This window comes from Xenopus laevis, chromosome 9_10S, assembly GCF_017654675.1.
Source record: "Xenopus laevis strain J_2021 chromosome 9_10S, Xenopus_laevis_v10.1, whole genome shotgun sequence".
Lineage (NCBI taxonomy): Eukaryota > Metazoa > Chordata > Amphibia > Anura > Pipidae > Xenopus > Xenopus laevis.
In genome coordinates this window covers 116,085,369-116,112,021 of record NC_054388.1, presented here as the reverse complement: position 1 = coordinate 116,112,021, position 26,653 = coordinate 116,085,369, and the positions used below count along the sequence as shown (strand labels likewise).

General features: G+C 41.1%; 1 protein-coding gene across 3 annotated transcripts; it reads right to left on the bottom strand.

The window, feature by feature from the left end:
* Window positions 1-26,653, bottom strand: LOC108704221 (signal-regulatory protein beta-1). 3 transcript variants are annotated; one of them, XM_018240680.2, is made up of 11 exons: window positions 25,553-26,653; window positions 23,650-23,979; window positions 22,862-23,161; window positions 21,303-21,587; window positions 18,440-18,553; window positions 14,209-14,574; window positions 13,163-13,465; window positions 11,013-11,366; window positions 5,212-5,502; window positions 2,549-2,653; window positions 2-492 (listed from the first exon to the last, which is right to left on the bottom strand). In XM_018240680.2, exons 1-11 carry the CDS (start codon window positions 25,623-25,625, stop codon window positions 407-409), a joined length of 2,607 nt encoding a protein of 868 aa, XP_018096169.1. In that variant the 5' UTR covers window positions 25,626-26,653; the 3' UTR covers window positions 2-406. The 3 variants fall into 3 exon arrangements, with proteins under 3 accessions (XP_018096171.1, XP_018096169.1, XP_018096170.1); XM_018240681.2 differs by having other exon boundaries at window positions 26,443-26,653; XM_018240682.2 differs by lacking the exons at window positions 23,650-23,979; window positions 25,553-26,653 and adding an exon at window positions 21,967-22,015 and having other exon boundaries at window positions 1-492; window positions 22,862-23,057.

Sequence of the window (26,653 nt, the reverse complement as noted above, 5' to 3'; positions counted from 1 at the left end):
ACCTACACACACAGGTTTTTATTGGTGATATTTTTATTTCAAACCGTTTTTTATTAACTTTGTTTTATTTATTTTTTTAAAAAAACTTTAAAAGCCAGTTTAAATAATGTGAAATGTACCAGTTCCATAAATATTCAGCCCTCACATTTCAGCACTTGATTGGTCAGCCTCCTTTACTGGATATTCACGTAGGATTTGGACACATTCTCCCCGGTGGTGTTGCTCTGGGCTCTTTAGGTTGGTTGGATGACACTTGTGCTCCTCTAATAGTGTCACCGATTAACCAATCAGAACTTACAATCTAATTTCACTTCCACCGAGACAGAGTCACAGACAGGCACAACAATAGTTACTACAGTGAGTTCTGAGCACCACGAGGAACCCACCCAGGTACCAACCAAACTCATCAGTCTTTCTTTCCATTGCTCTTTCCTTCCCCAGGGGCATTTCCTACATTCTGTTGCCCTGTAACTGGGGGTATTTGTGTTTTTCCTAAAAAGGAAAGAGGAAAGGAATAATATATAATAAAATATATATAAAATAGACCCAAACAACAGACAAAACATCCCTTTTTCTACTGCCCCAAGGCCCATTAGTGGGACCCAGAAAACTCCTCTGTGAAGAATCTGTGTCAGTATCTCCTTCGTCCTACTTATTGAACATTTTTTTTTTTTTTTTTAGTACAACATCACATTGATGATAAACAGATACCCATGGCAGCGTTGAAAAGAATAGCACTGGGGAATAAATAGATTTTAAATTCAAATTAACTGGTTGAACTGTTTCAGGTTCTTGCCAACTATAACTGGTTCCCCTGACATTAATAGGGGAATGTGAAAAAATTGTGTATGTTAAATTCATTAAAGCTTTTGTGAACCCGGAAACTGTTTAGTGACCTCTTCAGCCAGTGGAAGTAGGTTTGTGTCAAGGCCGCCGGGAGCGCTCACCAGTGCGTCCTCTCCCGGCGGTGGAAGATCCAAGATGGCCTATTCAGGCCACGTGGGCACTGGGACGCCAGCGCGGATGCTGCCGCAGATGACGACGTTGGCGCGGACGCAGGCGTAATGGCAATGACGTCACCGCTTGGCACCAAAATTCATAATAAAAGGGCGCCCTGGATGCTGAGGCGCTGCCCAATTATAGGTATTACTCCTCAAGTACATGGGTGTGTTCCTGTATTTGTTCCTGTTGATTTCCTGATCTTGATCCCTGCCTGAATCCCTGTTTGTGATCTGCGCTGCCTGAAGAACCTTGCCTGTGACCTGACTAATCTCTTGTTTATCCCCTTGGATACCTTGACCTTGGACTTTTGTTCCTGGCTTCCTCCTTAGTAGGGATGTAGCGAACTGCCGATTTGATGTTCGCGAACGCCGTTCGCAAACACCGGCAAAAAATTCGAACGTTCGCGGACAGTTCGCGAACTTCGAACGTTCGCGGACAGTTCGCGAACTTCGAACACCCGCTAAAATCGTTCGATTCGAACGATCGAAGGATTTTAATCATTCGATCGAAGGATTTGCGTTCGATCAAAGGATTTTCATTTGAATCGAACGATCGAAACCATTCGATCGAATGCTTTTCATTCGATCGAATGCTTACAATCGTTCGAACGAATGGAAATCGTTCGATTTTTAGCGGTCGAAGGAATTCGAATGGTCGAATGGTCGAACGAATCGAACGCGAACCCAAATTGGCGAACGTCGCGCGACGTTCGCGAACATTTGGCGGACGCGAACGGTCGAAGTTCGCGCGAACAAGTTCGCCGGCGAACAGTTCGCTACATCCCTACTCCTTAGTCCGGACTACTCCCTTCTGGAGCCGCAAGGCCCCCTGACAGTTTGTGAATGTTATAGGTTGTGCCAGAGCACAGGGAATGTAATAAAACCTGAAAAACGTTGTTGTTTGCTCCAAAAAATGACGACTCCTTCAAGCACTTCTTAAACATGTGCAATTAAAATTCACAGTGCAATAACAGTTTTAGGAAGAATATTACACTGTGAAATGCACATTTTTTAATTTTATTTGTGCAAACTGTTTTTCTGTTTGTGAGTTTTATAACATTCCCCCATTAGTCTCTGCAGATATAATGAAAGGAATAGATAGACAAGACAGTCTTTATCATTGAAATGGTCTTTATACTTTTCATCTGCCCTTGTTCATACAATACTGATATGATGCATAATTGCTATTATTGTTTCTATCCTATATAATATATGTCATTATTTTACATTTATAAATACTTCAGCTAAAGCTTAGATCATCTTTTCATCATATATCTCAGTGTAGCTGCCTGTATAATAATGTAGTGTAGGATATGTCACAGTAACTAGATTTGTCATAAGATGTGTTTGATCTCAATAGTTATTTTTAGCAGAGTTGCTTTAGAAGATCCATATTTAATATTAATTTGTTTTCTCACACTTTATTATTATTATTATTATCTGGAATTTACTTGGACAATCCCATCAATTGCAAAATAAATTCTCCATTTGCTTTGTGTGTATTTATTTTTAGCTATTTTGTATCTAGAACCCTCTCTAGAACTCACCTGCATCTTCACTTCCTCTCCCCGACTCCTCATTGTTGGGGGCTGGATCTGTTTGTTTAGGCAATGGGTCCGGTTTCTGCCCCTCTGACAGCAGATAATAGACTTCTGTGGGAGGGAATGACATAAATGTTATATTTTTGCATATCCCATACCCCAAAATTGACACAGGTAGAAGATAGAAACATTATTTGCTTCCCTATTATCCTCTCTCCAGCCACTGGGTAAATAACTAGATAAGGGGGGATTTCATCTGCCCCTGTGGATAGAAGCACTTGGTCTTTTCGCTGATTTAAGGGGGCCATAGACACACAGATAATATAGTACAAAATGAATTTAGTACAATATTCACTACGTATATGGTGGGAAAAGAGCCGAAAAGAGGGTGGGAATCGGCAGAAGACTTGAATAATGAAAATCTGGATTGGGCCCTTTGAAGGGACGCAAATATCGGCCATTGTTAGTGCTGAATGGTCAGATACAGGTAGAATTCTATTGTTTCTATATGTATATTTGACCATTCAGCGCTACACGTGTGTATTCAAACAAATTATCTTTATTGGAAACATCTTTTCCAGGAAAGATTGTAATTGTAATGTCTATGGCCACCTTTACACCTATTGGTGTCGGGTTTTGTTTTTTGGCCTTAGCAGTGACTCTTTCAAAATAGAACATTTCTTCCCTTTTGCTTCTAATAAACTGTCATTTCATTGATTAACCCATAAGCCATTGACTTATACAGTCATCCCTGGTTGTGCAGCCATATGAGTCTGTAGAAGCAGGTTTAGTGGAGTCGTATATGTCACAAGCTAAGTCCATGTTTTCCTGTAAGTCACAGGCTCAGGTCAGGAGTCCAGAATAATTAAGTACAAGTTTTCTTTCCAATCTCTAGCTCATGTACAAGTAGTATGGCATCCCACACCTGAGTGCTTACTATCAACATGTGTGTGTGTGCTAGTGATACACAGGCTGGCTCATACATCATACAGCTAAGATAGGGAGCAAGTCATGAATGTCCTTTCATCTCCAGTACATAAAACAATTAGATGGTATTGGAAACATTGCCCAGTGTTAGTATGAGCCTATGTGTGTATATATAGGGGATAGGGGGGATTATTTATCAACACTGGGCAAATTTGCCCATGGGCAGTAACCCATGGTAACCAATCAAATTGCTGCTTTCATTGTTCTACTTGCAGCTGGCCTTAAAAAGCTAATCACTGATTGGTTGCTATAGGTAACTGCCCATGGGCAAAATTGCCCAGTGTTGATAAATAAACCCCCTTGTCCTTACTAGTGTACAGGGCCACCATCAGGGGGGGACAGGGGGGACAAGCGTACCAGGCCCAGGCATTTTTTGAAGATCCGGGCCCCCCTTACGAGCGCCCGAGCCGTACGTCCTCACTCTGCGTTGCCGAATGCGGAAGTGCCGAATAGCCAAAGCCGAAAAGCCAAAAAGACCTGAAGTCACGGAAAAAGCCGAAGTCCCGAAGCGCTGAAAAGACCCGAAGTCACGAAGTGCCGAAAAGACCCGAAGTCACAAAAACAGCCGAAGCCGAAGTCCTGAAGCAGCGCAAAGACCCGAAGTCACGAAAGGAGGTGAAGTTGAAGTACTGAAGCCATGAGTTCAATTCTACTGAACACCAGTTTGTGTATTTTTTTTTTTTTAATCCCCTGGCCACCAATGTATTATTTTAATATTCTATAGGCCCCTGCCACCAATCTTTTTGTAAAACATTTTTTTGGGGCCCCAATTTTTTTTTAACTTGTAAGGGGCCCCTTGCCACCAATGTTTTTTTTTTTCTTAATTTTTTTTTTTTGGGGCCCCAAATTTTTTTTTAACTTATAAGGGGGCCCCTGCCACTTTTTTTTTTTAAATTTTCTTTTTGGGGCCCCAATTTGTTTTTAACTTATAGAGGGGGCCCCTGCCACCAATGTTTTTTTTTACATTTTTTTTGTTGGGGCCCCAAGTTTTTTTTTAACTTATAAGGGGGCCCCTGCCACCAATTTTTTTTTAAAAAAACATCCCGAGAATTCTGGATAACAGGTCCGATACCTGTATGAGCTTCTTAAAAATATAAAAAAATAGTTAATACAAAGTTCATTTGTTAGGGAAAAAAAGCATGTTCATCTCTAATAAATGAACTTTTAGTTGTATTAACTATTGTTTTTGGGAAACTCATACTATATTCTCATTGGGATTCACAGGGCCAGAGGTGACAAGATCTGCATTTTGCGATATTTATGATATTTTATCCTTTAGATGAGAGTAATGCATTTTCTACTATTTATACACATATATCCCCTGAACTGGGAACTGACTTATATATTGTAGTGTTTCTCTAATTGTGTCTGTAAGTTTTCTACCCACTTAGATTGTGAGCTCTACAGGGCAGGGACTTTCTTCTTCTTGTCTCTTTGTATTTTGATGATTAATAGCTGTACTTTGTATTTATTGTTGTAATGACCTCCTGTGTCTTCTAATGTATTGTCCTGCTGTACAGTGTTGCATAGTGAATTCTTACTGCTATATAAATACATATATACATACAGTGTGTTTTTACATTACATTTGGTTAATGTAACATTCATCTTGCCCCTATGTGACAGAAATCCCAAGTAGCCCCAATATATTTATAGTATTAAACACAGTTATTTGGCTGTTACTTTTCTCCCGTAGGAACTCTTTCTTGATTGGAGAGTTTAGTGTCTCATGTTGCACCAGAGCAGTGATGTACAAATTATTCTTGTTTATCTTATTCACACTGGTGAGTCTGTAGGAGCCGTCACTGTTCTCATATAGTTCATTGTGTATATCAGCATCAGGGATCTTCTTATAATCCTTTCGGTCTTTCCCAGCTCTGTGCCAGGTAACCTCAATATTCTGTGGGTAGAACTGATCTATTTCCATGATGATGTGTGTGTCCTTCTGGGTAATGTTTGTCATAACTGGGACCCCTGGGAATGAGACAGTGACATATAAAACATACAGCCTCCAACTTTGCAAAACATGTAAATGTAATTAGATTTAATTCATCTGCAAATGGCAGTGACTGAGGATGATGAGAACTGCAAAAAAAATGTGGCATCTGATGATCCATCAAGACCTTGAACTAGGGGTAGACAGAAGAGTTATGTGCCTAGTGCCACCCCCACACCCCAGGCATGTACCTCTCCTGTCTACCCATAGTTCTGGCCTTGCCTGTTATAGCACACTCAGTGTCATATAGTCAGGGTTAGTTATAAAGAGCAGTTCTGTCCTCCACCGAGCTGACATACTGTAGGGTAACACCCCTGTGTAGCACTATGTACTTATCCCTGGAAGTCATCCACTGATTACCATTACCCCCAGAATTCCAGCATCAGTCCAGTTGCACCCACCACAGTTGCACAAAATGACAACAACAACAATGAGCTAATAAACTTGCCAGGGAAGTAGTTCCTAAAATTAACACATTTCTGGTGTGACAATGGGCATGGCATTAAAGGGATACTGTTATGGGAAAACATGGTTTTTTTTTCCCAAAACACATCAGTTAATAGTGCTGCTCCAACAGAATTCTGCACTGAAATCCATTTCTCAAAAGAGCAAACAGATTTTATTACATTTAATTTTGAAATCTGACATGGGGCTACACATATTGTCAGTTTCCCAGCTGCCTCCAGTCATGTGACTTGTGCTCTTTACTGCTGTACTGCAAGTTGGAGTGATATCATCTCCTCCCCCAAGCAGCCTAACAACAGAATAATGGAAAGGTAACAAGATAACAGCTGCCTGGTATATCTAAGAACACACTCAATAGTAAAATCCAGGTCCCACTGAGACACATTCAGTTACATTGAGTAGGAGAAACAACAGTCTGCCAGAAAGCAGTTCCATCCTAAAGTGCTGGCTCTTTCTGAAATCACATGACCAGGCAAAATGACCTGAGATGCAGCTACACACCAATATTACAACTAAATACACTTGCTGGTTCAGGAATGAAATGTTATATTGTACAGTGAATTCGTTTTCATTTAGAAATAAAAACTACACCATAAAAATCATGACAGAATACCTTTAAAGGAAAACTATACCCTCCTAACAATGTTGGTATATAAAAATATAGTACATAAAACAGCTCATATGTAAAACTCTGCTTTATCTAAATAAACCATTATCATAATTCTATACTTTTTTAATAGTATGTGCCTTTGGGTAATCATAAATAGAAAATTTCCATTTTAATAACTAAGTGCCGCCCCCTGGGATCTTACTATTCACTGTGCATACAAACAAACCAAGAGTTCGTATTCATGTTTGATCACATGAGCCAATTAATAAAGTTTCCTCACTTCTTCTTGTTACAGTTAGAGCTGCAGTATTTCTGGTCAGGTGATCTCTTCCCGTTACAGTTAGGGCTGCAGTATTTCTGGTCAGGTGATCTCTTCCTGGTACAGTTAGAGCTGTAGTATTTCTGGTCAGGTGATCTCTTCCTGTTACAGTTAGAGCTGCAGTATTTCTGGTCAGGTGATCTCTTCCTGTTACAGTTAGAGCTGCAGTATTTCTGGTCAAGTGATCTTTTCCTGTTACAGTGAGAGTTGCAGTATTTCTGGTCAGGTGATCTCTTCCTGTTACAGTTAGAGCTGCGTTATTTCTGGTCAGGTGATCTCTTCCTGTTACAGTTAGAGCTGCAGTATTTCTGGTCAGGTTATCTCTTCCTGTTGCAGTTAGAGCTGCAGTATTTCTGGTCAGGTGATCTCTTCCTGTTACAGTTAGAGCTGCAGTATTTCTGGTCAGGTGATCTCTTCCTGTTACAGTTAGAGCTGCAGTATTTCTGGTCAAGTGATCTCTTCCTGTTACAGTTAGAGCTGCAGTATTTCTGGTCAGGTGATCTCTTTCAGGTGATTTTTTTTTAAAGGTTTTCTTTATTGATTTTTAATATAACATAAATAGTAGAGATAGGTAGAATTAGGAAGAAAGAGAAGAGGTGGAGAAAGAAGAAGGGGATGGGTTACTTACATCCTGTGATATACCAGGTTCTAATAATACATTCAGTCCAAAATATCTACAAATCTGCTGTTTGTCTGTGGATCAGTCAGCCACCGGCCCCAAATTTTCCCAAACTTGGCTGGGCAGCCGTGTGCCATATAGGTAAGTTTTTGTTTCGGAATCATCTCATCTATCAACTTAATCCAAAAACCCAGAGTTGGGGGTTCAGGGGCATTCCACGTCAAAAGAATGGCTTTCCTTGCAAAGTGAAGTCGTTGCTGCAGGCAAAGTCTGTCTCCAACTGATAAACTGAGGTCCTCCACGTGTCCCAAAAGACAATATTCAGGAGTTCGAATTTGGGGCAGACCCAACGAGGATCCCATGAATTGAAGAACGGCTGCCCAGAACCTCTGGATTTTAGGACACTCCCAAAATACATGCATATAATTACTCTGTTCAAAGTTGCATTTCACACAAACATCAGGATGTCCCTGATAGATCTGTGCCAGCCTATGGGGTGTTAGGTAGACTCTGTTTAAAAACTTTATATGTATATATCTGTCCCTAGCTGAAATGTGAACATCGGGCACCTGTTCCAAGATGTCCTTCCAGGATCCCTCCTCCAAGTGGGGGAGATCCTGAGCCCACTTACGGCTAATATGCGCAATAGGATCATGATCTTCCATTAATAGTATGACGTAGAACCAACTAAGAGGCCTGGAAAGATGCGGTCGACGCAGGTACCTTTCTAGAGTAAGCTCTTGAACTATGAGGGCTTCCCCCGAAAACTGGGCTACGTATGCATGCCTTAGTTGAAGGTATCGAAACAGCATTTGGTTGCTCAGCCCTAGTTCCTGCTTCAGCTGATCGAACTGCTTAAATTCTCCCTGCTTCACAATATCATTCAAGTGTTTTACCCCTGCAGTTGCCCATACGCTTACATCTGGGATAGTCCAAAAGTGCGTAAGAGTGCTGTTTCCCCACAAGGGAGTCCATTTGGACCAGCTATTTGATTTTTTGTATGCTACTTTCACAGTTCTATTGAACACCTGTGTCACTGTCTTCATAGGAGGCGTTAGGGGGTAAATTGATGGCAAACCCCTGTGTAGTTGGTTAGCTAAGGCTTCAAAGGAAGAGACCACTGCTGCCTCCAGAACAGTGGCCTGATTATTTGGATCTGGATTAAGCCACCACCAGGCGTACACCAGTTGACTGGCATAGAAATATAGTGTCAGATTGGGAAGGGCTAATCCCCCCTGGTTGGTTGAAGCTTGAAGCATTCGCATGGCAAATCGGGGGCGTTCCCCTGCCCAGACAAAATTTCTAATACATGTGTCCACTTCTTTGAACCATTGCTTGGTAGGCAGAGTGGGTGAATTATGAAACGCATAAAGACATTTGGGAAGAAAAATCATCTTTAGAATATTAATGCGTCCCGGCAATGACAGCGGAAGATTGAGCCATTGTTGGGTTTTTGTCCTTAATGACCTGACTATTGGGGCTAAGTTTAATTCAATGTATTTACTAGGATCTTTATGGATTACCATGCCCAGGTAAGTGAAGGAGGACACCCATTGCAGCTGTGCAGAGTGCAGTTCTGGCCTATTACCCCTGTCATCTATAGGGAAAACCACTGATTTCGCCCAATTGACCCTAAGGCCTGAGTAATTCCCAAAGTTCTTGACTTCCTTCAGAAGCTCTGTGAGTGCTTCCCTCGGGTTGGCCAGATAAATCAACATGTCATCAGCGTAAAATGAAATGGGCATCCCTGCCTGGTGCCCCGTGCCAATGGGAACTCTTGTGAAAGCTCAGCATTTACCAGTATGCGGGCTTTCGGGGCGTCATATATGGCTTTTTACCAAATTAATAAAGGGATTACCTAACCCATATCGATCTAGGAGTGCCCAGAGATAGGGCCATTCCACGGTGTCGAACGCCTTTTCAGAGTCAAGGGACACCACCACTCTTTTGATCTCTTCTTGTTACAGTTAGAGCTGCAGTATTTTTGGTCAAGTGATCTCTTCCTGTTACAGTTAGAGCTGCAGTATTTCTGGTCAGGTGATCTCTTCCTGTTACAGTTAGAGCTGCAGTATTTCTGGTCAGGTGATCGCTTCCTGTTACAGTTAGAGCTGCAGTATTTCTGGTCAGGTGATCTCTTCCTGTTACAGTGTAACGAACGTACCTGGTGGTCTAGGGGGGGGACGGCAGGGACGCCTGCCGCCCCCTCGGCGGGGACGCCCGTCTCGACAAACGGCTTCCTGTAGGCCGCAGGCGCCGGCGCCTTAGGGCGCGCGTGACGTGCTCTGATGTTATTTAAAGGTGAAGGTGCGCTGACGTAGTGACGTCAGCGCGCAATGGCACGCAATTCAAACACTGTTTAAAGCTCATTAGAGCTGTGGGACCTTGCCCGTGATAGGATTTGTTTCCTGGTGCTTCTGACCCTTGTGCTATATTCTTAACCTGTTTGATTCCTGTTTTTGACCCCTGCCTGGCTATTTGACTATTCTGACTTCTGGATTCTGACCCTTGCCTGATTACCGACTACCTCCTCTGATTAACCCTCTGATTGACTTCCTGGTTTGACCCTTGCCTGCCTGATAACCTTTATTCTCTGCCTGCCTCAACCCCGCCTGATCTGACTACTCTTTTGCCTAAACGCCTTGTACTACGATCTTCTGTCCAAAGACTTTGCTTTACTGTCGTGCCCCTCTGCTTATCCAGAACGCTCATCTTGCACCTCTCGTTTAAGTCCAGGTGGCATCCAAGTAAGCCGAGGGCTCCTCCCGAGGCCCAAAGGCGGTCACACTACTGGTGAAGCACGAGCCAAGACCAGGGTGCCTGGTGTTTGTTCTGGTGTTGGGTGCCGACCGTGACATACAGTTAGAGCTGCAGTATTTCTGGTCAGGTGATCTCTACCTGTTACAGTTAGAGCTGCAGTATTTCTGGTCAGGTGATCTCTTCCTGTTACAGTTAGAGCTGCAGTATTTCTGGTCAGGTGATCTCTACCTGTTACAGTTAGAGCTGTAGTATTTCTGGTCAGGTGATCTCTTCCTGTTACAGTTACAGCTGCAGTATTTCTGGTCAGGTGATCTCTTCCTGTTACAGTTAGAGCTGCAGTATTTCTGGTCAGGTGATCTCTACCTGTTACAGTTAGAGCTGCAGTATTTCTGGTCAGATGATCTCTTCTTGTTACAGATAGAGCTGCAGTATTTCTGGTCAGGTGATCTCTTCCTGTTACAGATAGAGCTGCAGTATTTCTGGTCAGGTGATCTCTTCCTGTTACAGTTAGAGCTGCAGTATTTCTGTTCAGGGTGAGACCATCACAATATGGGCACTCGAGGGAAAAGAAGCAAAATGGCAATACTTATCTTAATAATATAGCTTTCCATAAGTGCAGTTGAGTGTGGAATATTTAGTATACCATGAGCTGAAATCCAACAATCTACTCAGGAGGGCAACTTTCCTGACTACCCTCCCAACTAACTTGTTCACTTACCTCTCACACTGAGGGCCCCAGTGCTTCTCTCTAGGGGTTCCCCCAGACTGGGGTGTCCCACCCGGCAGATAAACTCCGCTCCTTTCTCAGTTATTGCTGACACAGAGACAATGAGACTGACTGTGCAGGAGAAGGTCCCATCAGCTTCTCTCTTCTGCTCCATCTCTGGGATCTTGTATTTCTCACTGGGACACACAGAGAATAATTCCTGCCCTCCTGCTTCTCTCCTCAACCATTTCACCTCCAGAGCATCAGGGAAATACCCCAAGATCTTACACTGGAATTTGCCCTCTGTGCCGTGTATCAGGGTATCAGGTTTTATTATCTCTTCCATCTGTGGGCGCCAGGGGAAATCTGCAAATGCACAGAGAGGGGGATAATACTAAGTAAATGAATAAATGGATTCAGCACCATTACTGCCTGGCAGGGTACATAAAACCTTTAGTGACCTCCAAATATTCAGCGTCTGAGGTCATGTGGCATAAAGTGTCCTATAAATAAGCCACACACAAGACAAGCATCTTGACCATTATTATTATTATTATTATTGTTGATGTCGTCCTCACCACGATGACCTTGTCAAAGTGATTTGATCATTTGGCCCAGGGGGCCAGATGATTGAATCCATTTCATTTTTTACTAATAATAATAACAACCAGGGTTTTTATGCAATTTAAAGGGGTGATTCACCTTTAATGTAAATTTTAGTATGTTATAGGGTGGCCAATTCTAAGCAACTTTTCAAATGTTTTTTTTTTATACTTTTATAGTTATTTGCCCTTTTCTGTTATTTGACTGTTTGCAGCTTTCAAATGGGCGTCGCTGACTCCCTTCTAAAAAACAAATGCTCTGTAAGGCTACAAATGTATTGTTATTTTTTATTACTGATCCTTCTATTCAAGCCTCTCCTATTCATATTCCAGTCTCTTATTCATATCAATGCATGGTTGCTAAGGTAATTTGGACCCTAGTTACCAGATTAAGATGCAAATTGAAGAGCTGCTGAATAAAAAGCAAAATAACTCAAAAACCTTCAGTAATACAAAATGAAAACAACTTGCAAATTGTCTCAGACTATCATACTCTCTACATCATACTAAAAGTTATCTCAAGGTGAACAACCCCTTTAAGTTTAGGTCTCACTTGTATCAGTGTTTTTCTCCAGGTATTTACATGACTGTTTCTTCTTTGGCAGTCAACAGCAGTCATCTTTTGTTTTATGTCTCAGAGTCCATGTCACACAACATAAAGCAATATCAATGCTGGCCATACATATTAAAGGCCTCATGTGTCATCAGCCTTAAGGCTGTTATATATGGGCTGATAATCTGACAGACTGAGTTGCATGTTATCAGCCCATGTACAATATGGGGCCCTCAGATGGGCCTACCTGATCTGGCCAAACATTGGTCAGATGTCGATCAGACAAGTTTAAAAATCCAGTTGGTGCAAGGAACGCATCAGCTCATTGATATGGTCCTCAACCTGATGGTCTACATCCTCAGTGCTCAGTCAGTGTGAGTCAATCATTTGGCCAAGGGGTCACGGGGTTTGATATTGTCCACCTCATGCTGGGCATATCAGGAAAAGATCTGCTCATTTGGCAACCTCCCCAAACAAGTGGACCTTTAAGTACATGACCACCTTGACTCTTTTAGGTGAAATGGTCTTTTACATTTTGAGCAGAGTTGCTTAGCGATGCCTGTAGTTCAATCAACAGTGAGAGTAGAACATTTAGGAATCCTGAGCTAACAGAAGAATAAACAGATGTGCTAGAGTTATTTTATACAGATGCAAGTATCTCTTTAAAAGAATACTATCCAAGGGAAGACAGGTGCTAATGCAGGTTAAACTTGCGAAAAAACTTATTTGAAAACATGTTTTGCAAAAGATCATTGTAAATAAATGTAAGCACTGGATCATCAATCTACCCAAATCTTAGATTTTACCTTTTCACATGGATGGTACAACCATTAAGCAACCTTGGAATTAAAATATCAGGTACCTAGATAATGCAGCACAAACTGATACTGAAAAATCACTAAAACCTTCAATAATTAGAAGACATTCCACTAAAATAAACAGTAATATATACAATATATTCATCAACAGTTAAATACAGCATGCAACATGAAGCCCAGTCTTGTTACCTGGATCTGTTGCCGAGAATTCCCTGGACTCCTCTTCATCACTGGATCTGTGGTTCCAGGTCACTCGCACTTTGAATCCTGGATCTTTGAAGAGATGTCCTGGGAGCTTACACTCACTCTCAATATTAAAGCTGCTGCCAGAGTTGTCTGTGGGTTTTTCTTTGGATTCCAGTTCCTTGTAGTGTCCAACTCCACAGCTCCATCTGATCTGGATGTCTCTGGGGTAAAACTCCTGCAGGGTCAGGCAGCTCAGAACCTCTCCTGACTCACTCAGGGAAAGCTTCATGGAATCCTTGGGCTTTACTGGGAAATAACATGAAAATATTGTGTCAGCAAAAGGGTTGTAGATTAAGTCAGCCAATTACCATGTTCAATTTAAACTACAAATGTGCTGTGTTTACTAAAGTGTTTTTTAAGTACACCATACATTTCCCCTCCAAGCTTTTCCCAATGTTTGTGATGGCAAAAAACAATATAAACAATGATAAAACTTGTGGATCTTTAGGAAACATGTTATAAAGACCCAAAAGAAGAAAATTTTAAAATGTAGAAAAAAAGACCTAGAAATATTTAATATGACAGATTTTGTAATCTTCCCTGCAGTTTATAATAAGCCGTGTTTAAAAGCCAGTTTAGGGATATCAGCACCAAATCGGATTTTGATTTTTGATTTGAGCTGCATGATTCCATATTGGGACCAAACAATCCTATTGAGTTTATTTACTGTTTAAATCATTTGTATCAGACTAAAGGTATGGAAATCTAAACTACAAAGACCTCATATCTGGAAACCTCCCAAGCATTTTGGATAATGGATCCCATGCACGTTCAGGCATAAATGTGTTTTGTTCTAGGTCAATATTAGTGGGTTGATCATAAAAGCTTAGATAATTTGTCCACCATTTACTTTTACAACAGTTTTAACAATTTCATTGGATTGTCCTGAAACGATTGTGTCCAAGTCTAGTAATCGCCTCTGCCAGTACAGCTGATCAGGGAACAGAAATCCATAACAAAATAGTTATCAAGTTGTGATTATTTCTTACATATGATTAAATAGTCTAGTTTCTCCTCTTTGGCTCTTCCATCACAGACAAACTTGCAGAACACAGACATCCCCTTGTGCTTTGATACATCGGGGGTGAAGCTGAGGGAGGAGGTGACATTGTGTCTCCCGTCTGTCTCTGTTCTGTCTGTTCTTACAGAGAATTCCTGATCCAGCAACATATTCCCTTCTCCTTGTGGTTGGGGCTCATCCTCTGTTATCTCCATCTTCTTCCCATCATTCTCCTCCACTGTCCATATCACCTGGGGGTCCTTAGGGCAGTCAGAGGCCACACAGTACAGAGTCACCTTCTCCCCATCCAACATCTGACTCCTGTGTATGTGACTCACCCGGAATCTCTGGAAATCTAAAGAGAGAGATTAGTATCAGACATTGTCTTAATGTACTCAGGAAACTGTGACATGGGATAACCTTGAGTGCAAGGATCTTTGTCATTTTTGAAGAACATGGAAACCAATATAGTCCATTACCTGCTTGCACAAGCAATTACCTGACAATTCATGGAGTAGAGTTACACAGATTAGCCTTTGTTTCAGTATATGCTAATTTAAGTGGTGGTTCTTTACCTTTCACAACTGTTTTATTAAAAAAAATGAGAGGGGTGGTTGAGTACTGGCTCCCCTGGAGGTTTAATGAAAACTAAGTGCCCTCACTTTTTCATCAAGAAGGAATTTCCAAGCTGAAGTCTTTTAGCTGTTTTTAAACTGTTTAAAATGTTTAGTTGGTGGTCATTTTGTAAGTTCATAAGAAGGAAGAGGCTCACACACATTAAAGGGATTATGTCACCGGAAAACATGTTTTTTTTTACAAAACACCTCAGTTAATGTAGCTGCTCCAGTAGAATCCTGCATTATAGTACGAAAGAACAAAGATTTTTTTTTATATTTAATTTTGAAATCTGACATGGGGTTAGATATGTTGTTAGTTTCCCAGGTGTCATCATGTCATTTGACTTGTACTCTGGTAAACTCCAGTCACTCTTACTGCTCTGCTGCAAGTTGGGGTGATATCACCCCCTCCCTTTCCCCCAAGCAGCCAATGGGAAAGCAACCAGGTAAGAGCTGAACACAAGATAACATCTTTCTGGTAGACATAAGAATCCAAGTCCCATTGCGACTCCTCCAGTTCTTTTGAGTAGGAGAAACAACAGCTTATCTGAAAGCAGTTCCATAGTGCAGCACAGGTTCTTTCTGAAAGCTCAGGGTCAGGCACAATGACCTAAGGGTCCTTCACACCAATATTACAAATAAGAAAAATGCATTTATTGGTTCAAAAATATTATTTTAAACATTAGAATAAATGTACACAATGTAATTAAGTAATAAAAACTATACATTAATAATCATGACAGGATCCTTTTAAGGTATGTCCTTGCCCTTTCCACTAGCAGAACTTTTATTTTTCAGGTGTCCCACTATCCACATCAATCACACCTCACATATCTAAACTTGAATTGTTTCACATTCAGACAGGTCCAGTATTTCCAGCACAGTTCACAGTTACAACCAATCATCATCCAAGGATTAAAGTAACAACTCTACCTTCCCCTTCTAGTTTCAATATGTTCTTATTGAAATTTTGAAATGAATCATCAATAAAAATCATAGCTGCCACTGGAATATGATATACTTATTTAAAAAATACTTTCAACAAATTAAACAATTGGAAATGTCTCAACCAACCACCAGTTACGCTGGCTTTAAATATCAAATAACTTATAATTAATTATTTTTTTTCCTGGATCACTCCCAATAACATTGACCATGTATCTCTGAATTCATGTTATAAGTTCTCCTCAGCCATCTTTACTTTTATAGACAAAACATCTTCACCAAAAATGAAATATTGCCTTTCTAGATGCAACTATATATGAAGTCAATTCAAGAATCTTTATTTTAATCTACTGATAAACAAATTGGCAATTGGTGTTTTTACTGTGAATACCCAGCAAAACAAACACAGGAGACAAATGAGCTTTAGTTTTTTGTTTCCCTGAATTAAATCTCTCTAATTCTAACCATAACTCATGCCCCCTGGGGAAGTTCTACACTTAATTTATACCAATTGGGTAAAAGATGTGAGTTCCAGAATTCTTTCTTTATAATATAGTTTACCATGTCCCAGACAAATTGTTTTGTAATGCTGAACTATCTAGACAGGGAGGACAAGTGTTATAATAAATACAATAAATTAGCATAAACACAGAAATTAAGTGGGTGGATAACATACAGGGAAGAAAGTGCACAAGGTAAAATCATTCTCATTGAAGTGGCAGCAATAGACTAATGTTCTAGTGTTCCAAAAGCTAGAATCCAGCTATTCAGCTATGATGAGATAAGGCCTCCTAAGGGGAAGGTATATAGGGGGAATAGCAGAGGGCCCAGTACAGAACCTGGAGACACCCCAACACTAAGCAGAACAAAGATGTGTTAGCAAAAGTAACATAGAAAGAGCAATTAGAATGGTCGGAAGAGATCAGGATGTTACTTGATCCCGAATATCCAGAAAATAGACGATTTGCAGAAGGACAGAATGGTCAACAATATGAAAAGCAGAAGGTAAGTCCAGGACAATGAGAATAGAGTAATGTTCTTTGGCCTTAGCAGTCTGGAGATCATTTGTCAAGGGATGAAGCAGTGAGTTGAATATGGAAAATCAGCATCATGGATTGGATTTTTTTATTATTATTATTATAAGTGTACTATAGTCTTGTGCAGACCATAAGAAATGTATAGTGGAGAAAGGCAGCTTTTGTACAGCTTTTTTACACTCTGTTGTTCACATACAGGAATACAGAGAGTTTATCCAGGGCAGGGGATTGTGGGTCCAACTGTGTTGTGGCTGCAGAGGGACATCAGTATTGATAACAGCAGACAGATATTTACTAGTGAATCAGGATCAGAGGACGCACTGATGAAGGAGAAGCTGGAACTGAGAGAATTAGACAGAGCAGTTATATAACAGTGTGAGTGTTACCAACCATGGTCTTTGGTTGAGGGTTAGTAGAGGGGGGAGTGTGTGAGATTAGATGGAGATCAGAAAGAGGAAAAGGATCACTGTTAAATGCAGAAAGATTTAGGTTTTTAGTTAAGAGCAGATGTAGGAAGTGACCATCCTTATGGGTTGCTGTATTTGTCCCACTGCTGGAGATCAAATGAGATGGTGAAATGGAGACATTGTGATGGCCATGACTGGGAGGGGTCATCAATGTGACAATTGAAGTCACTTAGAATAATTGCAGAGCTGTAAGAGCAGAGGGAAAAAGAGAGCCAGGATTAAAAGTCAGAGAGAAACGTAGCAGTAGATTTGGCAGAAGGAGGTCTGTAAACACCCATGCAAGAAATGTAGTCACCGCAGCACACTGGAAATTAAGAATGCGCTCAAACTTTTTAGAGCAAATTTTAATTTCCAGTGTGCTGCAGTGACTACATTTCTTAGATCTATATTTTGACCCTAGGCAGGTTTGGGTATATATATATATATATCTATATATATATATATACTGCACCAGCACCTGGTACATAAGAGCTATTACAGTAGGTAGAGCACTCCATTTGTGTGTGGAACTGTAAACACCCAGGTAATGAGAGGGAGAACAGCTGAATTTCATGCACCTCAAAAAAAGGAAGGAGATATAGAGAAGAATTAGAGCTGCAGCTCGTTATTAGCAAATAACACAGTATGAGAGTAGTGTAAGATGCGGTTACAGACCTTCATACCATCAAATGAACTTATATCACTTGAATATATTATACAAAATATAATGGGTCTGTGTTGATCTGAATTCTCTCTACTTTGGAACAAGAATAGCTTATTATATTGTGTGATGTGTCTTGTGGGTTCTTTATTTAAATTTGGCGTAATCCTTTCTTTCAGAGATCTAATAGTACACAACCCTATATACCCTTTCTGACATTTTTCACCAAGTTTTGCCACAAAAATGATGCCCATAGACTCCAATGGGTGAAAAAAATTGTTGTGGACAAAAAAAGTGTTGCCCATAGACTTCACTGTCATTTAGTGAATTTCTGTCAAAGAGAAATAGGTCAGATTTGCCCATCACTATTTCTGATTCAGATTTTAACAGCTTTGGAGCATAATAAATCTCAAAAATTCCATTTTTTTTAAATGTGCCTTAAAATGTCTCAGGTTTCATCTCAGGACCAATAATAATGTTTTCCTTTTACCCACTGAATGAGACAGTGACTTACATTTCTTCCTGTAAATGAGAAACCAGAGTCCCACAGTGATCGCGGCCCCAGTCAGCAGCATGGTGAGAAATATGGCCGCCGCAATGTTCCCTGCAGAATATTTGGCCTCTTCGTCTGAAAGAGAATCAGGAAGGAACAGAGTTACATCTAATAAACTGGTACAGCACATGTAACATACTGGGAGCCAGAGCCACAGTTGCAACAAACAGGGCTAAATGTTATAGTTATCACACAGGCCTAGAGTGGAAATAAGAATGGGCTAATTGGAACTGTTCTTGGCTGGGGCCTACTGGGAGATTCTCATACTTGGCCCTGTCTGACCCAACTAACATATTATCTGATGCAAACAGAGCAGCTTTAATTAGTAACTGCTAAAAGCAATAACTACAGAGTTCTGGCTGATCACTATTGGATCTGTATTGGGCTTACTACTGAAGATATTAAAGGGATCCTGTCATCGGAAAACATGTTTTTTTCAAAACCCATCAGTTAATAGAGCTGCTCCAGCAGAATTCTGCACTGAAATCCATTTCTCAAAAGAGCAAACAGATTTTTTTATATTCAATTTTGAAATCTGACATGGGGCTAGACATTTTGTCAATTTCCCAGCTGCCCCCAGTCATGAGACTTGTGCCTGCACTTTAGGAGAGAAATGCTTTCTGGCTGCTGTTTTTCCTTCTCAATGTAACTGAATGTGTCTCAGTGGGACCTGGATTTTACTATTGAGTGTTGTTCCTAGATCTACCAGGCAGCTGTTATCTTGTGTTAGGGAGCTGCTATCTGGTTACCCTCCCATTTTTCTATTGTTTGGCTGCTGGGGGGGAAAAGGGAGGGGGTGATATCACTCCAACTTGCAGTACAGCAGTAAAGAGTGATTGAAGTTTATCAGAGCACAAGTCACATGACTTAGGGCAGGTGGGAAATTGACAAAATGTCTAGCCCCATGTCAGATTTCAAAATTGAATATAAAAAAATCTGTTTGCTCTTTTGAGAAATGGATTTCAGTGCAGAATTCTGCTGGAGCAGCACTATTAACTGATTCATTTTGAAAAAAAATTTTTTTCCCATGACAGTATCCCTTTAAGATAAATGGCCAGAGAGGTAGATAATGTAACATGCTTACTTATGGGTTGCACAAGAGATGGCAAATACATGGAATCTGGAATAATCTGCATTACTAACTGGAAAATTGATGTGCCCTATTGACAGTATAAAGCAGAGAAAGCTTTGTGTCCCAGTCTTAAATTGGAGACAGATATGTTTTCTTATTATGGCCTTGTTTGTCTCATTTCAAGTGATTTTTACCCTTAAGTGCTTATGTTATTAATTAGGGGCTATATGCAGAATCAGAGCCCTGAGGGATAAAATAAGAACTGTATTTCCCTGCAGGGTTGGAATCACTGACCCCCTCACATGATTCAGTTTCAGTAAAGAGAAAGTGAAAGGGAGATTTTTGCACAAACTGAGTTGTCTCACAAAAAGAGGATTTTATTTTTAGGAAGAAGGTGCTGACACCAGATAAATTCCTAATGAGGCATAAAATAATCAGTTCAGCACTAAATGTAGTTCTGGGACAATTAGACACTCACATATGTGATCAAATGTTCCCCAGAATGACTAAATGAATATATTACTGGAAGAATTACAATAAAATGATGAATACATCAAACATACAGATTCCATATCAATTATTATTGGAACAAGAAAGGGTTTCAGTTCATTGGAGTTTATAATAGTCATTAAAGGAAAACTATACCCCCCAAACAATGTAGGTCTCTATTAAAAGATACTGAGTAAAACAGCTCATGTGTAAAACTCTGCTTCATGTAAATGAACCATTATCATAATAATATACTTTTTTAGTAGTATGTGCCATTGGGTAATCATAAATAGAAAATTGCCATTTTATAAAATAAGGGCCGCCCCCTGAGATCGTACGATTCACTGTGCACACATACAAACCACATGTAAGGTCACATGAGCCAATTAACAGACAGAGTTCTGCCTTTTGCTTCCTCACTTCTTCCTGTTACAGTTAGTGTTGTAGTATTTCTGGTCAGGTGATCTCTGAGGCAGCACAGATAGAGTCACGAAATGGTGGTTCAAGGCAAGAGATGTAAAAGGGCAATATTTATGTAAATATATATTCCAGTTTGGTAAGATTCTTTAATATGTCATTCAATTTGATATAAACTATCTGTTGCTTAAGTATTCATTTTGGGGGTATAGTTTTCCTTTAAGTTGAGGGGAGATAAAGCACCAAACTCTCATGAACTGGGATAAGTAACTTGACTCCAATGGTTCTCTTCTGTCTATTACACTCACTATTGACTCTGGGCCTGGCCTCCAGGTTCTCTGGTTCTGTTAGGTCTTATCACATGAGAATCCAGACCCTCCGGCTGAGGCAAGTGAAGGAGCCAAACATATAAATCAGGGAACCCAGGTACCAACAGATCTGGCTACAACAGGCAGTGAGTGAGCTCAGAACTGGAGGAATATAGGGAGGGGAAAATCCGAGCCCTCCGCCAGAGTGGGAACAGCTCCCACAAACACAGAACCAGAACCTACTATTTGCAGATGTGCATGTACGTTGGGCAGCACAATCAGTAGGAACACAATACTAATACATTCCTGATAAAGTGGGGGACATATATCAACATTGGGCTAATTTACCCATGGGCAGTAACCCATGGCAACCAATCACATTGTTGCATTCATTGTTCTACATGCAGCTGGCTTTAAAAAGCTAATCACTGATTGGTTGCTATGGGTAACTGCCCATGGGCATATTGGCCCGGAGTTGATAAATGAGCCCCAGTGATACCATAAGGAGAAAGAATATTGGGTTTGGGGGGCCACTCACCCTCTTGTCTCAGCTGTAGAGTCTCAGTGATGGGATGTAGCAGAGTCTCATGGTCCACCTCACAGGAGATGTTTCCCTCTTGGCTCCCACTTGTTGGGTTTAGAAAGTAATAGGAACCTTTATTGAAACCCCCATCTTTGTTTTTCCTCTGATCTTCAGCAATTTTCCCATTCAGGATCCATTTAATCTGCAGTGGTTCTGGGTCAAACTGAGTCGCTTCACACACAAATACCTGCTCCGGCCGTCCATTGATCTTGGCTGAATAGACTTGTACTGACGGAGGCACTGGGGAGACATATATAATTTGTATCTGACTTCTACACTCTCTCTGTACAAGCTGAGGGCAATCTTAGACTAACATCTCCTCATATCTGTCCTGCTGGAGGGGTGATAATAAAAATCAATAATAAGATGTAATTCTCTATATTAAACATTCATTGTTACTCTGGGAAGTTTCATTGAGCACAACATATTGTTATGACTTCTTGAAGAGGGCGTATTTGTTTGGCACAAGAACTCTAATATTTATAGTGAGACCCTTTATTACTTGCACCAGCGCAGCCCATAATATACTCAGTGTCAATGTTTTACTGGTGGGGAGTGGGTTATTCATCTCACAAACCTAATATGAAATACAACTTGTTCATATTTCCCTTCTACTAACCTTTAGAACATTCATGTGTGTTTTTATCAGACAGGACTTTCATACATTCCTATAAAGCAAAGACCTAAAGGTCAGAGGAGTGGGAGGTTCCCTGTGTAATGTACAATAAACACGTAAGTAACAAAGTATTTCACTTATACAGTAAGTACATCAGAGGGATCTGTTATCTGGAAACTGGTTCTGATAATAGATCCCATAATTTGAATTAAAGATCCACTGTGTCTTCTGACTTTTCATTTTCCTTTGCATTTAATAGAAATATAACAAGGGGATTCTCGTATTGGTATTTCCCAGTACTAAAACCTGGGCATCATGATGGCACACTGGTTGGCACTGTGGTCTTGCTGCTTAATTTCCAGCCAAGGGACTAACTGCAGAGAGTTGTATGTGCCTCATATACACACTTTCATCTGGGTCAGCTCCATCATTAGAAGATGATGGAGGCTCCATAAATGAAGGGCTCCATGGCAGAGAAAAGTCCCAAAAGATGCAAAGATGTGATGCAGAGTTTGTGTGGGTCATGGGAAGAGTTTTGGCATAATAGCTGGTGTGGATCATGGGGTAAGCAGGCACTGGGTATTTTTTGCCCTATTTTACCTGTTGGCAGGGTCAATCAGGGGACTGTTGGGTTAATAATAGTGGCCCCTTTAGGAGATTCATTCTACCAAGAGAGGGGAATGAGTGACTCATTGATGGGGTGGAAAGGAGATCTCACCATCAGCATAGGAAGGGGTTCTTTACTGTAAGGACAGTAAGGTTATGGGATTCCCTACCAAGAGAGGGGAATGAGTGACTCATTGATGGGGTGGAAAGGAGATCTTACCATCAGGAGAGGAAGGGGTTCTTTACTTGACTCAATGTCTCACTCTATAATATTAATAGAAAGTGCACTCACCTCCATACTGCACCTTGTAACTATCTTGTCTGGGGGTGGGGAGGGATTCATGTTGCACCTGACAGACAATCTCTGGGTTATTCAGGGTGTCGGAGGGGGTGAGAGTCAGGGTGCTGTTCTGTCGGAACGTTCCATCCGCATTCTGATGAAGGGGCCCCAGAACTGAGTTGGCCAATAGCTTCCCATTCCTGAGCCAAGTCACAGTGATGGGTTGTGGGTAGAAATCAGTCACTGAGCACTGAAGGGAAGTTCCCTGGTTCTGAACGAGAGTTCTCTTAGCAACCGCAACCTCTGGCACCGCTAGGGACAAGGACACAGATACAGAATGAGACAATAGAAGAAATATGGAAAGAAGGTTAAAAAGGATGAAGTATTGGTGAGCAGAATATTCTGAGGGGCTCCAAGTCCCCCAACCCAACACCGTTCCTTGTTACATTGTATTTCACTATTATTTCAAATCTACCAACTCATTAAGATATTAATGTAACTTGATCATTAGTATCCTATGTAGATCTGCTTTAGGGCTGATTAGAGGTGTCACTTGAAGGTGAGTTTGGGTTGGACTAGTATTTTCCCAACTGTCATCCACCCTCTGTACCTGATCCAGTTTCCCACCCATGTACAAACAGTATTACCCAGCAGCCCTTGGTTTAGAGAGAAGTCACTTATGTGCCACTGTATCAAATATAACCCATTAGTATTAAGGAGATGGTAAACAACAGTATGAGGGGTTCCTCCTTGTGTAACTGTGAGGGAGTGAATGTAGGAAGATGTTCCTGGGTTCCTACCATGAATGTGCAGCCTGATCTCCTTCTGTTGGGTGTTTGGGCTGTAAATGACTGAGCACCTGTAGGTTCCTCCATCAGAGATGGTCAAGTTGGAGAGAGACAATGAGGCATTGCCTTCCAGTATAAGTTTCTCATCTATGGATAACCGGGGGCTGGAGACCTTCCCTTTTGTGTCGTATCTCAGAACCTCCTTGTCTCCAAAATGCCACAAGAGAGCGAGAAACTTGGGATTCACTGGAGGATTATCCACTCGGAATGTGCAGGGAAGTAGGACATCTCTTCCAATCAGGGAAGACTGAGAGGAGGGAACTGTTACTTTCAGGGAGGAACCTAAATAAGGAAAGAAAACATCCAATTGTTATCTATGTGCAAACAAACCTGTGTGTTACATATGGGATTAGGGTAAAGGAATACATGAGATCTCTGGGTTCTACACAAGAAGATATTAGAATGTGCCAGTAGATACAACGAGATGTTCCTTCACTACATGACCCTCCAGCAACTCACTGTCCCATATAATACAAAGCTTTTTAGGATGAAGATGTAGTTGTTGTTGTGGTTCTGTAGGGGGGGGACTAGTAACATAAAGATGAATGATTGGACCATAACACGTGGATTCAAACCAAAAAATCTGAACTTCTCTCTTTCAGTACATGGTTACTAAATGCTTGGGCTTCTCCATTAATGGTGGTCCATGGTAATGAGTGGGAGTGTAGTCTTAGGACAAATGAGGGAAGTATTTTTGGGTCATTTTTATTTGCTGTTTGGAACAAGTTAAGAACTATGGAAGAACAATGTTTTCTTCATGAATTTTATTATAAACCAGAGTGGGGGCTGGAGTTGAAAAAACATTAGATCCAACCTGATCCAGAAGAACAATCCATAACTTGTCTCCTCTCACTGTAAAGATGGGCCCATTTGGATTTGGGGTAACAAGACTGTTCATGTGAGTAGCCATGGTGAAATAACATTGGTCCATATCACCCAGGCTGCCCAATCATATGAGTGAGTGAAATAATTAGCTTAATTCTATTAATCAGGAGAAAAAAAGGGAAATTCACTGACAAATATTTGTTCTGTGAAACTAATGTCCCAGTATATAAATCACTGGTGATTGTGCCCCCCATACTGTATGTGGGTATGTCAGTGGGCAAGAGTTTTAACTACAAATATCTCAGAAACATATTTTGTATGTTTTGAAACATATTATTTTGTAAATTGCTCAGTTTTGGGGGTTTGATCCTCTTTAATGTACATGTAGTGAGTGCTCAGCTTTATCAGTGACTTGCTCCTCTGTGATTCTCTTTATGGCACCAAACTGCCCAATTTCAATCTCCTAGAGAATTTGGGGGTCACCTTATTTTGGGCTTTAAGTCTCCTCAGTTGAGTGGGGAACAGGTTGATGGAGGTTACGTGCAACTTAATGTCTATGAACATGTTGGATGAAGTGGAAGGTCCAATAACCCATATTCCATTGGCCAATTCAATATCTCGTGGGCTGAGGGAGGGAGCTTTTCTCCAAAGTGAAAGTGGGGGTATCCTGATGGGGTACAGTGGCTATTTAGAATTAGTGAGGGGCCACAGTAAAAACTCATTCTGGGAATTTATTGAAGGGTGAAATTATGGGAGCAGCCTATGAGGGTTCAGCAGAGATCAGTTTCCCAAACCCAAATGGTTGTAGTGTGTGTGTGTGTGACTATGTGAGTGTGTGTGTTAGTGTGTATCTGTGTTAGTGTATGACTGAGTGTGTGTGTCTGTGTGACTGTGAGTGTGTCTGTTTGTGCGTGTATGTTTGAGTGTGTGTGTGTGACTATGAGTGTGTGTGTGTGTGTCTGTCTGTGACTGTCTGTGTGAGTGTGTGTGTGTGACCCCAGTACATGAGAGAGAGGAGAGTAGTACTTACATTGCTGCAGCAGCAGGAGGAGCAGAAAGAACAAGAGAAATTCCAGCACTTTCCCAGTGACACAATATTCCATGTTCTTGGCTCAGGCACTGACTCCTCTCATTTCCCTCTCTGCCTGTCTGTCTCTGCCTGTCTGTCTGTCTCTGTCTGTCTGTCTCTGTCTGTCTCTGTCTGTCTGTCTCTGTCTGTCTCTCGCTGCCCTGCAACTAATTGATCAGTGAAAGTGCTAAAGTTGATCTGGGCCCAACCCTACAGCTAATAAGGAACTTGTGTTATTACACACTCACATGTTTCTCATGGCTGATCATTAAACACATATTTTGGGGGGAGAGAAGAGAAAGAATTTGGCAGAACACACACATTAGGCAGAACTGACCCCCTCATGCAGGATATTTGTACAGTGGGTTAAAAGTGCAAGTGAAAGGCAATGTTTTGTCTGCTTTTAGATTGTAAGCTCTTCTGGCCAGGGCCCACTTTAGCCCTTGTGTTGCTTATCAGATGTTCTTTGTATCCCATGTGTATGTGATATAATATGTAATATTAATTGTAAGCTCTTCTGGGCAGGGCCCACTTTAGCCCTTGTGTCAGATCAGATGTTGTTTCTATGCCGTGTGTATGTGATATAATATGTAATATTAATGTATCCAGCGGAGCTTTGATTTATGTTGCTCAACTGCAGCTTGTGCCCCAAACACACAGAGGCTTCACCTGGGGGGATATGAACCCCAATAGAAATGCTGCTGCAATAATTACCCACGATGCACTAATATATATATATACAGGCTATGGACTCACTTCCCAGAAGCCTCGGAGAGCCACACACAACAGCTGGAATGTCAGCCAATGGATTGTGCTAATTCTGCCGGGGCCCAGACTGTCCCATCACTTACCTACATGTGTCATGTGTGACCTCATACATTCACCGACCAATCAGCTTGCACTCTGTCACTCACACATCTGCAGACTCACGTGTAATTGTACAATATGATCTCCCTTATCCCTTCTGTGCATTTCTGCAGCTCTAGTGTGTGAGGCCCCTGTGTATCCTGAGTCTCATTCCCCAACCCTCGCCCCAATGCTTTGTCTATGAACACTGCCTAC

Excerpts from the sequence above, each read along its gene's own strand:
- LOC108704221 (XM_018240680.2), bottom strand. The coding sequence starts at position 25,625 with ATGGAATATTGTGTCACTGGGAAAGTGCTGGAATTTCTCTTGTTCTTT. Across the intron at positions 13,466-14,208 it reads ACTAGACTATTTAATCATAT|TAAAGCCCAAGGATTCCATG; the intron begins GTAAGAAATAAT and ends GTTATTTCCCAG. Across the intron at positions 2,654-5,211 it reads AGAGTTCCTACGGGAGAAAA|AAGTCTATTATCTGCTGTCA; the intron begins GTAACAGCCAAA and ends TCCCTCCCACAG.